The sequence below is a fragment of the Eptatretus burgeri genome, chromosome 5 (assembly GCF_056783735.1).
Source record: "Eptatretus burgeri isolate ZD-2024b chromosome 5, Ebu_testis_v1, whole genome shotgun sequence".
Lineage (NCBI taxonomy): Eukaryota > Metazoa > Chordata > Myxini > Myxiniformes > Myxinidae > Eptatretus > Eptatretus burgeri.
Window position 1 is genome coordinate 13778019 of NC_140965.1, and position 13053 is coordinate 13791071.

Here is a 13053-nt window from a genome sequence, read left to right on the forward strand (position 1 = left end):
GAGGGGTAGAGGAGTCGAGGGTTTGAGGGAAAGAGTGTAGAGGGTTCGAGGGTTAGAGCGTTGGAGGGTTAGTGGGGGGGTTGAGGGGTGGAGGGTTGGAGGGGTAGAGGAGGGGAGGAGGGGAAGAGGGGAAGCGGGTAAGAGGGGTGGAGGGGTGAGAGGGGAAGAGGAGTGGAGTGGTGGAGGCGTGGAGGAGTGGAGGATTAGAGGGGAGGAGGGGTGGAGGGTTAGAGTGGTAGAAGTGAAGAGGGGTCGAGGGTTAGAAGGGAAGAGGGTTAGAGGGTATGAGGGGAAGAGGGTTAGAAGGGTTGAGGGGAAGAGGGTTGGAAGGGTTGAGGGGAAGAGAGTTAGAGAGTTGGAAGGGCAGAGGGGTAGGGGGTAGGGGGTAGAGGTTTTGAGGATTAGAGGGAGGAGGGGAGGAGGGGTAGAGGAGTGGAGGGGAGGAGGGTTGGAGGGGTAGAGGGTTGGAGGGAAGAGGGTTAGAAGGGAAGAGGAGTGGAGGGGTGGAGGATTAGAGGGGAGGAGATGGAGGGTTAGAGGGGTGGAGGGGTCGAGGGGTAGAGGGTTCGAAGGGAAGAGGGGTAGAGGGTTCGAAGGGAAGAGGGGTAGAGGGTTCGAAGGGAAGAGGGGTAGAGGGTTGGAGGGGTAGAGGGATAGAGGATTAGAGGGGAGGAGGGTTGGAGGGTTCGAGGGTTAGAGGGGTAAAGGGGTAAGATGGGTAGAAGGGAAGAGGGGTAGAGGGTTCAAAGAGAAGAGGGGTAGAAGGGAAGTGGGTTAGAGGGGTAGAGGGGAAGAGGGTTGGAGGGGTCAAGGGGAAGAGGGTTGGAGGGGTCAAAGGGAAGAGGGGAAGAGTGGAGAGTTCGAGGGGTAGAGGGGGAGAGAGATAATTATTAGGGGTAGAGGGGTAGAGGATTAGAGGGGAGGAGGGGTGGAGGCTTAGAGGGGTAGATATACAATAATTTTTAGAGGGGTAGATATACCGAATACAATAATTTTTAAAGTCCCTCTTCACTGTTGAAGGATATTGTCAAAATGATATATTGCATGACATATCAAAAGGTTCTGGAGTGATTATGACAAAACGAGGTGGATGAGTGGGGTTGGTGCTTCGAACAAGCCGATTTGCTTTTGGTTGAGGTCCGAATTCTGATCTGGCCTATGAGTGGGGTACAAAACCTCAACTGTTCAGCCTCGTGGAAAAATGACCACAATTATGTGAATGTGACAATAATAACAGGTTCGTCAGATAATAAGCCTGAAAACTCACCAGGCTTGTTCATATTACTATGGGGCAAGGGCCAAATCGCATCACAGGCTTGTATCCCTATTGGAAGTGTCTCGTGCACGTCTCAAGCCGTTTCACCATGGGTGTATGATTTCACGGTACCAGGCATGCTTACCCTTCACAGAAATAAGAGGTTTTCTGAACTTTTGTTTTGAGGATAATAAAAGTTTTATTTTGTTCGGGACAATTATGACCAGTTGTTGCTGTGTCCATTTCATCATGTCTGAACTTTAGTTCACAAAATATTGATCACATCATGTTTATTGCAATACCTTTGATTACACAGTAAGACCACAGTGTCAGAAATCATCAGATGTGATACTATTGTGAAATTGCTTGAGATATACATGAGACAAATGTACGAATAAGGGAATTCTTGCTGTCCCTGCATTGTGTCTGCCATGCTCAGGACGCTCAATGTCCTTTCTGCCCCGTGTGTCCCAGTCTGCCATCTCAAGTCCAAGGTGTTAAAAACAAAACATCTTATAATACGAAAGTAACTTCGAACAGCAAAAGCAATCATTGATATTTTGTTTGCAAGAAGAATCAAAAGCAACCAAGAAGACCATTTTTTAATAGACCAAGCAAAGCAGCAGAACTTTTCCTTTCTTCAGACGGTCCAAGATGAAGACACAATCCGCACGTGTTCAGGTTACTGTACCAGCTCAACGTAGTTTGCAGGGAATAAACCCTCAGAACCGTTACAGAGACCCCACCACCAACCATCGCTGCTAATCTGCACACCTGTGATTACATCATGCTCTCTGATGGAGATCTCACCTTCTTCCGCTAAAAGGGAGAAGTTGAGGGGTGGAGAAGTGTGTCGGAGAGGAGCGAGAGCGGGGAACAGGACAAGAAGTGAGTGAGATGAGATGAGGAGAAAACATGGAATGAAGGATGTTAGGTGAAGGAGGAAAGTAATAAAGAGAGAAAGATACCATCGAAATTAAAACAACTCGTCAATCAGTTTCAGACATGGCTGTGTTAGCTCATTAATTAATAATCTACGCAACTTTGCAAATGTAAACATCCAGGTGAGAATAAAAGGTTCCAGTAAAAATAATTGACATTAAACCAAACATGAACCATTTAATTGATATGAAGGTTTCCAAACAAATTGTTGAAACTAAGCATGTCCTTGGGCTCATCGGTGGAACTCACCAGCATCGTAGTCAAAGATTGCTGTGGCAGTTAAGCTTCCTCCTGATGGTACACACACACACACACACACACACACACACACACACACACACACACACACACACACACACACACACACACACACACACACACACACACACACACACACACACACACACACACACACACACACACTTCAGTAGATAAAGCCATTTTTACCATTTTGATTTTTTTTTTTTGTATGTGTACATAGAACAGATCAGGATACAACATTACAAAAGGAACAGAAGGAGGGGACAAGGGGGAAATGCCAACAGTAGGGCGGAGGGAGAACATCGACGGAGATGGACAAACAAGGGATGCAGGTAATAATGAGGAGAGAATACAAGGAGACAAGATGGATACAAAAGCAAAATTTTTGGAGGGGTGGGAGTGGTTTAATGAGTGTAGAAAAGAGAATGGTTTCAGATTGGGAATGATTTGAGATGGTGGTGAACAGCTGTCTTGAAAACCTGGAGGGAAGAATGAGATTGAAGAGGATGTGGAAGTTGGTTAAAAAGAGGAACAAATGAGTGGAAGTGAACAGTGACCCTGGATTTTGCCAGTTCCACTCAGTGGACGGGTCAATATACAACCAGAACAGCCGTACCCCAAAAAAATTGCAAATTTTTGTTTTATTGCATTTCCTTATATTTTAATACTTACTTAGGAACATATCAAAAGTTGGACAGAAATGGACCATGGGAAAGTAAAAATTTTGACATGATAAAAATGTCACAAAACCATGCACGATTCACTACGTCGAAAACGAACCACTATGCAGATTATTCCATAGTATGTTTCCTCCTAATATATATCTTACATAAATATCTCGGTTTCAGGGGCGGAGAATGCTCTGATGGCATTCAATGTATATGGCCAATGTAAATTGACTGCATGCTTCTAAAAGATCTCATTTTTGTATTTTCAGAGATAGAAAATGAACTCTTTATGGTAAAGAGACCTGCCCTTTATGCCAAAGGGGATTGGACTGTGAGGAAACGGTATTAGTTCGTGAGAAAGGAGCAGAAGGCATCAACCGTGCAAGTACCGAAAGGGGTGTTGACATCAGAATTCTAGCTGGTACCAGTGTTCACAAATCATCCCGAGTGAATCACATAAACAAAAAGGACATTGCTTTAACCAAGAAGGATCATGTGGAATCAGGTCCATCAGTCAAGAGGAGTGCTCGCATTTCCCTGGGACCATATGACAGTAAAACACATTGCCTTTTCTGCGGCACTGAAGTTAAGGAAGAGGACCCAAAGCGAGGCCATGCAGAAACAGCCAGTTTTGGCTACGTGAAGACTGACGCATTTGTTAAAACTATATCAGTTCATTGCAAAACAAGGAGCGATGAATGGGCCATTGCTGTTCAAGGCCGCATTGAATATTTTGAGGGTGATCTCCATGCAGCTGACTGTGTGTACCACAAGTCCTGCAACATTAATTTTCGCACAATGCGAGACATTCCACAACGGTTCAAGCCGACTGAGTCAAACAAGAGATGAAAAATGGGAAGGCCTAAGGACAGTGACCAGAATGAGGCTTTCGATAAGGTGTGCTCTTTTCTTGAAGACAATGATGAGGAACAGTTAACAATTACAGACCTCGTGGCTAGAATGGAACAATACCTGGGCGATAGTGAATCCAATGCATATGGAAACCAATACATGAAGGAACAGCTTAAAAAACGATATGGTGAATCTATATTCATGGCACAGGGTAGAGGCTTAAAAGACATTGTGACATTCAGAGAAAAAACGTCCCAGATCCTCCGTGACCACTAGAATGCACCACGAGAAGATGATGAAGAAGCACAAAAACGTGCAATTCTTCAGACTGCTGCAAAACTAATAAAAAGTGACATAAAAACAACAGTTGCACCACATGGGGATACATACCCAACTACTGCAGACCTAAGCCTTACTGCTGCATTGGGGTATGTCCCAGCTAGCCTGCGATTCTTGCTGCAGCATCTTTTGGTCGGGAAAGATACATCGAGGGAGGTTGCTGGTATTGGACAAGCAGTCATTCAAGCAGTGCGTCCAAGGGCTGTAATTGCACCATTGCAGCTTGGTCTTGCAGTGCAAATGCATCACTTGTATAGGTCTCGTTTCTTGATAGATAGTCTATCAACCTTTGGCTTTTCCTCATCTTACTCCGAAGTGCAACGGTTTGAAGTAAATGCAGCCTCTTCTCTTGCTCCGGATGTGTTTGGAGGTGACACTGACATTCTTGATACATCCTTGTTATTTGCTGGAGACAATGTGGACCACAACATCATAACGTTGGATGGAAAGGGTACCTTTCATGGGATGGGCATGATAGCAGCTATTACACCAGGGCGGCAATCGAGCCACATCATATCTAGAAAGAAAATGTCTGACAGGAAGCTCGTCGAACTGACGAAGATCAATATAATAGATTACCGCTATGCAGAGCACATCAACCGCAACCTCAAATTTCAGCCCCTCCCTTTGTTATCAATTTGTGATCGCACAATTGACATATTATGGGAGATGTCATTTTGCTTCGAAAAGAGTGCACCAAATTGGCAAGGCATGATGCACTTTCTGCATGAGGAGTGTGATCACCCAGGGAAAGCCTCAATACAGTTTCTCCCAATGATTGATATGAACCCAGGTGACAAAACCTGCATCTTGTCAACTCTTGATTACCTGAGCAAACTTGCATCAAAACACAACAAGCCAGCAATCATCACATTTGACCAACCGCTGTTTTAGAAGTCCTCTGAGATAGTGAATGCTCTTCCTGCTGATAACCCAATCCATAATGTAGTGCTACTGCTTGGGAGCTTCCACACATTAATGAATTTGTTGGGTGCCATTGGAAGTTTGATGGATGAAAGTGGACTGAAAGAGATCCTGGAAACAGTGTATGGTCAAAATGCTGTTGTGCACATGCTGAGGGGAAGGCGGTGCAACGTGCTTTTCGTGGCTATTTGCTTGTGGATCAGTGTCTTACACGTCAGGTTGTTGGCAAGATTGTGGAAGTTGACCCTGGGTTTCAAGAACAAGTGGCAGAACTGGAGCGACTGTACATTTCCCTGGAGACTGTCGAAAGTGACACTATAGAGTCTGTGTTGCAATCAGAGTGCATTCATTTCATTGACAATAGATTGAATCAGGAAAGGAATAAACTTGCAAAGGACTCGAAAACCAGTGCACTTTGGATCAACTACCAGTGTATGTTGGGAATTGCAAGGGCACTTGTGGCAACTGATCGGACAGGGTCCTGAGAGATGCATCTACAAGCCATATCAGCTTGCTTGCCGATATTTGCAGCTGCTGGCCATCCCAATTACCTGAAGTCAGCTCAACTCTATCTCGAGAAGATGCTTGCGTTAGAGGATGACAACCCTGAGGTTCATCAGAAGTTCCAATCTAGTTATCATGTAATCCGCCGCAGTGACCAATACTGGGCTGGCCTAGGCTCTGATCTTATGATAGAACAGACATTAATGCGCTCACTGAAAAGCCAAGGGGGGCTGACTCGAGGAAGTGGGATGTCAGAACACCAGAGAGCAGTTTGGACTCTGTCTTCAACCATATCGTCCTCCTACAACCTTGCTATGCAAGAACTGACCTCGAGTAGCTACTCAACAAGTGAACAACATAAGGAGTTGACAACATCCAGGGTGAGTTGAGATGAAGCTGATCGTGGCAAAGTTGCCGAAAAACTGGACAGCTTCACACCATTTTCTGATGACAAGTCATTGTGCAATATCATCACAGGGGTTACTGCAAATGCAAATGAGCAGGGCAGTCAAATTTGCTGAGGACCGCACAATAGATCCAGCGTTACTATTCCAGAGGTTCTTAGTCGTGTCACAGACGGGAGATCTCCAGATAGGCGAAGTGATGAAATATGAACTCTGTCCATACCCAATGTCTCTTTTTGAGGCAAAAAACATCCTGCGCCAGCCAGATAAACCACAGTTGGCGGAGGCAACAAGGAATTATGCTACAACCAAATCTGACAATGCTGCCAACCAGACAGTTCCAGGAACAGATCACTATGTTCTTGACGGGGGATCACTTATTCACCGCTTAAAGTGGACAGAGGGATTCACCTACAGTTCCATTGCAGATGAATATGCCTCATTTACAGTAAGACACTATGGCAAAGCTACTGTTGTGTTTGATGGTTATGAGGCTGGGCCAAGCACAAAGGACTGTTCTCATCAACGTCGTAATAGAAACAAGAATGCCACTAAGGTTAACATTACGGAGTCAACAAAATTTGTTGGGAAAAAGTAGGACTTTCTGTTGAATGAGTCAAACAAGCAGGCAATGATACTGTTGATTATAGAGGTGTTGCGCAAGGAAGGCTGTGAGGTGATCCAAGCAGAGGGAGATGCTGATGTTGAGATTGCAAATGCGGCTTCCAGATCTACAACCCTCATTGGAGAAGATACAGATCTCCTTCTCCTCCTGCTCTTCTATATGGTGGAGGCAAACTGCATTGAACTCTATTTCCGTTCTGACAAGGCAAAATCAAATGTCTACAATATCAAAGTCTTTCAGCAGATACTTGGAAATGCAGCCTGCAGAGATATATTGTTCCTTCATGCATTAACTGGCTGTGACGCAATGTCTCGTGTCTTTGGGATTGGAAAGAAGTCAGGGTTTCAAAAAATCATCAAGAAAGAAAAGGAACTGATAGACAGCTCAAAGGTGTTCTGTAAACCACAGCAGAGTCAGGATGTTATTGAAACTGCACGCTGCAGAGCAATGGTGGCATTGTTTAAAGCAAATCAGAACGACTCATTGGCATCGATCAGATACAACATTCTCTGCAAAAAGGTTGCAAGGGCTAATGCATTTGTCACTCCTGAAAGACTGCCCCCGACATCCGCTGCCTGCAAGTTTCATTCTCTGTGGACCTATTACCAGGTAATGGAATGGATGGGCCTTTGTTGTGGAATGGAGCCAACGGAGTGGGGATGGAAGGTAGAAGGAGGAAAACTTGTTCCAGTGATGACAGACAAAAGCCCTGCTCCAGACATACGACTTCAGATGATTCACTGCAACTGTTCAGGGGGGTGCAAAACACTGAGGTGTTCATGTAGGAAGCATGGATTAGAATGCACCAGTGAATGTGGACATTGCCAGGACAGCAATTGTGACAATATGAGTGTTGAACCAGAGATAGAGGAGGAGGAGGAGGACGATGAAATTGGAATCTAAGACTAGAAGGCATATGGGTACTTCCACATGTGTCAAAATTGTCCAATTTTTTATATGTTGCTTTCCATGTCATAGACTGGCAGAAACAATCAAAGAACATATTGTCGCGGATTCGCGCCCGCCGGCGTGCTGACGGCCACGTAACTCGAATCGCGGCACGTCGCCCACCGGACGGACAATCCAGTCGTGACCCTCTCGGACTAACGCCGGGAACCAGTCACGGGTGGACCTTTCGGTCTCACCGCGATCGAGCCAATCGGCCCCCGCGTGGGATAGGGTTGCTCGCCAAATTCGACCTACCTAAGTACCCACACGGAGGGTAGACCGGGCGATCGCACCTCGCCGCAGGTCGACTTCGGACACGGGCCACTTAAGCGACCCGTTCCGTACTATCGGGATAACCGAGCGGTGTTATTCGTCGGCCTCGACGGTTCGATTAATTATCGGGCGTCTTAGCCCAGGACCAACCCTTTACGTGAAGCAAGATGGGGATTCAATGAAAGAAATGACGAAGCGAAGCGGGAAAACAGTTCAACATAAAGCACATTTATTCGCGATGAACGGAAAGCACACATACACAATTCCACCAAAAGCCCATAGAAAAGAAGACAAAAAGCAAATGCGACAATGCAGATCGAATACCGACTACGCGAGCACACGGCAACACTTATACAATTTTACTTCACAGACGGCGCCGACAACACACATTCCCAAAGCAAAAGAAAAGAGAACCACCCTCCAGGATGAGGGGGGTAGGCGGGCCTGGGGCCGAGACCGTGTCGGGCCTACCCGTCTGATGATGAGACGCGGAGCGGCGGTGGTGCCTCAACTCCGCGGGCCTCGCGGACAGTGTCCGGCAGGGGGTGGGAAGGGGGCCCCCTTTGTCGCACTATCTCAGCGCGGGGGGAAACAGGAGGGGGTTGCTGATGCTCGGGGAAAGGAGGATATAACCCTGTCTCGGGTCCCGCGGCGAGCGTCTCCTCCTCCACCTCGGTCGCGCCGTCGGCCTCCCGCCTTCGGCTCCCGGCACCGACGCGAGCACCCCCTCGTCCGTCCTTGCCGCCGCCACCTCTCCACAGCTCCGCCGACAACTCGTTCCAACGCACAGCTTGTTCCAACGCGCAACTTCCTTCCAGCTCCACCGACAACTCTCTTGAACTCCGAACTCACTCTTTCCAACGCACACCACCTTTTTTGACGAACGCAGCCGCTTATATAAGCCCCGTGGCTTCGCCTTTGACCCCCTGCCTTCGACCTTTCACCTCGCTCCCCATTGGCCGGAGAAAAAGTGGGCGTGAATGCTTTTTGATCCATGAATTTGCATATAGCGACCGCCCTCCAACGCCCTGGAAGCGGGGCCAAATCGCCCCTCGCTCACCGATTGGACGGAACAAAAGTGGGCGTGAGTCGTTTTTGATCCGTTTTTCTGCGGAAAGTCCGTGATGTTTTGTACACGCTGTTCGGTGCGCGCCCTGCACGAGTCCAATACCGGTACCCACAAGCGGCGCAAGAACGGTGGCGATGCGACGGTTGCGAGGTGTGACGGTAAAGGTCGTGGCTGTTGTGGTGAAGCGACGTTGTGGTGGGTGGTTGATGTTGTGATGACTGTTGAGACGTGGTTGGTGGTGGTAATAATGGCGGTTGGTCCAAAATAAAGATAGTAAAAGAAAAACGGCTATCCTGAAGAGTCGCAGCACGCATGAATGACATGTATTCCCACTAGACAACGGGTTTGGGCCTAACTACACATATACTTACCGAGATATCTCACCTAAGGGACCTGAATGGTGGTTTGCGAATTTGGTCAACCACAACACTACCCCCTCCCCTTTTTACAGACTCGTCCCGAGTCGTCAAATTTTCGTGTGCCATCATGTGTAGTTTTCCCCTAGTACATTTTACCTACGGATCCCTGAGTGCGACATTCATGGTATTCGTGTCCCCAAAATAAATAACCTGAGGGCTGCGTAACTACCTCAACAAACTCACTCACACGGACGACTTAAATAAAATTGCCGGCGCTAAGACAAACATGCCGGGGGCGCACTCATATTTACAGTACATCTTAACCTTAACTTACAAATTTTACACTAAACCATGGCCCAGGATCAATGAACTCTGCAAAAAAAAAGCAGTTAGCAGGGAGCCAGGCTGCTCGCATGCAGTCTCTGGCTCAAAACAATGCAGGTGACAGGGAACGTGGCTGGCTGCTCACACGCAGTCCAAGGCCTTCCCTTTTGAACTGAACGCAGTGAACCACAACGGTGCATGGGCCGCACAAACGTAGTCTCCGTGCCAGCTCAAGTGGCACACGCAATGAACACAACAAATGGATGGATGAACACAAACACGGTGCACGGGCCGCCACTGCAGGCCCGTGTTGTAGCTGCCAACAGGGCAGTTCTTGCAGCTTGCAAACTGTTGCCTTGCGGATCCTGGCGCACATGGAAATGAACAGGGGGGGGGGGGCAGAGCAAAAATTGAACGGGGCTGGTGAACATGGGCAGTGGGCATGGCATGGCAAAGGTGAGCAGGCAAACACAGCCCGCAGAAGAAGGCCGCTGCAGGCAAACACAGCCGGCAGACGAACTGGCCGGCACAGGCCTTGAAGTACCACAGCTGCAGATGATCCGGCCGGCACAGGCCTTGCAGCAACACAACAGCTGCCGACGAAGTGGGCCGCCCTCTGCCTTGAAGCAAAACACGGCCAGCCGATGAAGTTGGCCAGCCTTTGCCGTTCAGTGGAGGTTGGTGGAGGGAGTGCGGTGGTGCTGGCCACTTGGAAGGTGGGCTCGGACCTACCTACCTGTCTGCCTCCCACCTATCGCCTTTGCCTGTCACTGTACATACCCACTCCCTTAATTTGTCAAACCACAATTTAGCCCCAACTTATTTATTTTTTTATTTTTTTTTATTATTATTATTTTATTTTTTTTTACTTCCCCCTATAAATCGTCCCCTAACCCCCTTTATCGTCCTTGTTCGGCTAACCTATCCTGTCACCTAGCCTACTCCCAACCCCTATATTCCCTTCCCAGAGGGGAATAAGGGAGAGCTAACGTCCTGTCTCGAGGCCCAACGAAGCCTCAGAATGGCCTCCCCAGAGTTCGGCGATCTTAACACCAAGTGGGTCCAGCGGCCCACAACGACAGCGAGGGGATGGATGGTGCGGAGGGGTACATCTCCTAATCTACCCTAACCATTTAACTGTTAAACTACCCCGGGGCTTTCAACAAGCGCCTCTCGCTTAAACTATTGGTTCTAACAACCCAGATTCCCGTCGCCAGTGTTGGTGTCCTCACAATTTCGGGCCTCGCCCCCCAATTTTCTCTCCGTGCCCTCACACGGTCTCATGGCTGGGACACGTGGCTCCCTTTGGCAGGCACGACCCTCTGCCGATTCTCCCGCTATGACACCCCCGGGCACTACACTGCCTCCGAGCCTACCAGCTCCCTAACACCGGGGAGTGCCCCCCATGGCACCTCCCCTGAAACGCACACGTGGCAGGCTGGCTTCCCAGGCCCCTTTCCGAGGGTCACCCTTGCCCACAACACTGCCCACGCAGCTAATGGCGCCCCGGGCCCCCGCACCAAGCAGGCGCACCCGTGCCCACTACGCTATCCCGGCCCCCCATGGGTCCTTGGCCTACCACGGCCGACTAGCCTGGTGCCCGGGGTACCCACTCAGCGATACTCACCTTTCGCAGCCACGCTCCCAAGCCCGTCAACAGGGCTCCTGCACCCCTCCAAACGGGTTTCGAGCCTACACTCCCACCAACAGCAAAACGACCTCCATTTTTCAATTTATCTAACCCCCTAACTCACTTTACACTGACCCCGGGGTCCCTTGGGCGGGAGTCACTCCTCCCCCCAATCACTCATCGCACCATGCATTCCCCATTCGCTCCATACACACAGACCCACTGGCCTCACTCACTCACCAAGCACATGCCTCCACCTCATAACTCACCAACTCTTCAACACACACACCGCTGAATTCTGCCATCCTTCTAACTACATCCCCTAACTAACTCGTGCTCCCACGTCGTCCCTTAAACTATAGCACGTTCCTTTTAACACTACGTAGCTAAGCTACGTCCCCACTACACATTCACTGTCTGTCACTGTCTTCTAAATCAAAAAATCATTTTATTTCCCAACCTAAATCTGACTAACAATCCCTCTAACTAATCCATTCCACGGACTCCATGAGGACTTACCCCTGCCCCATGAAGTCGGTCTAACTAAGCTAACCCTTCCCCCTAACTAGTTTCCATCCTGTGCCCAGGTCAAGGGGGTCTTCCACCCCTTGCCCAGGAATCCTGTGCACCCGAAAGTGAGGCTTGCTGTTTTTTTTTTTTTTCCATGCGCAGCACCAGCGCGGCAACTCGCGCACTTTGCAGCTGCCCGTGACGTCATGCAGCTGCACGTGTTCCTCGTCCCTCCTTGGACGGTACCATCCGGCAGGGATACCCCTCCTGCCGGATTCCAACCCCACGTGCAGCCATGACGTCACCGTGCGCAGAAAAAAAACAAGCCCCACGTCTCGAGGGGTTCCCCACGCGAACACATATGCTTTGCCCGTTGGAGCTTAACACACACGATCGCGTGGAGAACCCGTCCGGTCCAAATCCGTATCCTGCCTAAACTTTGTCCGTCGCGGGATCGGCAAATCCACCGCGTGCGTTTCCGGACCGGGACTTCACTCTCGCAAGCGAGCACGTGGCGGTCTCGTGCGTTGCACAGCACGAACCTCGTGCTCGCGGCTGGGTGAACCCGGCACGGTCCCCGAAACAGCTACAGCCGCTACTCGGCTTTCTTTCCTTACATGTCGCCGTCGTCGCCATTCCACACACGCACTCCCGCGTGTTACGACGCTCACACTCCATTCCATCACATTCACACCGGGAGACGCGGCTGCGTGCTCCCGCATGCCAACCGACATCTCCCTCACATACCGCTCTCTCACACACACGGTCTCCCTTGCACTCGGCCGTTCACCCACGCATGCCATTACCCCTTTCGCACACGTGGCTCCACGCACTCGCGGTGCCTCATCCACACACCGTCCTTCACTCACACACGCGGGGGCACTCAACCGCGGTGCCTCATCCACACTGGCCGTTTCATCCACACACACGGCCTCACTCACACACGGTTCCTCACCCACACACGGCGTGCTGGGAAGCACGCAATCCGGCACTATCGCCACCACACCACTCACACACGGGGTCGCTTCCACACACGGGGACGCACTCACACCTTGCACCACACACAGGGACAACCATACTGGGGATTTGTGTCCCCACAAGGGTCTCCGGGGCCTCTATACCCCCCCAAGCTCTCCGTGCACCCGTCCACAGCACCCGTCCCCTCA

At 49.6% G+C, this 13053-nt stretch overlaps 1 protein-coding gene and 1 pseudogene across 5 annotated transcripts in view; one reads left to right on the forward strand and one right to left on the reverse strand.

Moving 5' to 3' along the window:
- Positions 1–1429: 1429 nt before the first annotated feature.
- LOC147025873 (hematopoietic lineage cell-specific protein-like) overlaps positions 1430–13053 on the reverse strand; it is an 83081-nt gene continuing 71457 nt past the window's right edge. For all 5 annotated transcript variants that reach the window (XM_085880783.1, XM_085880782.1, XM_085880781.1 and 2 more), the window contains 2 exons: positions 2447–2488; positions 1430–2074 (listed from right to left, as the gene is read on the reverse strand). In XM_085880783.1, coding sequence (XP_085736909.1) covers positions 1938–2074; positions 2447–2488 — 179 coding nt within the window. In that variant the 3' untranslated portion in view covers positions 1430–1937. The remainder of the gene's footprint in view (positions 2075–2446; positions 2489–13053) is intronic.
- Positions 3409–7743, forward strand: LOC147025874 (uncharacterized; annotated as a pseudogene).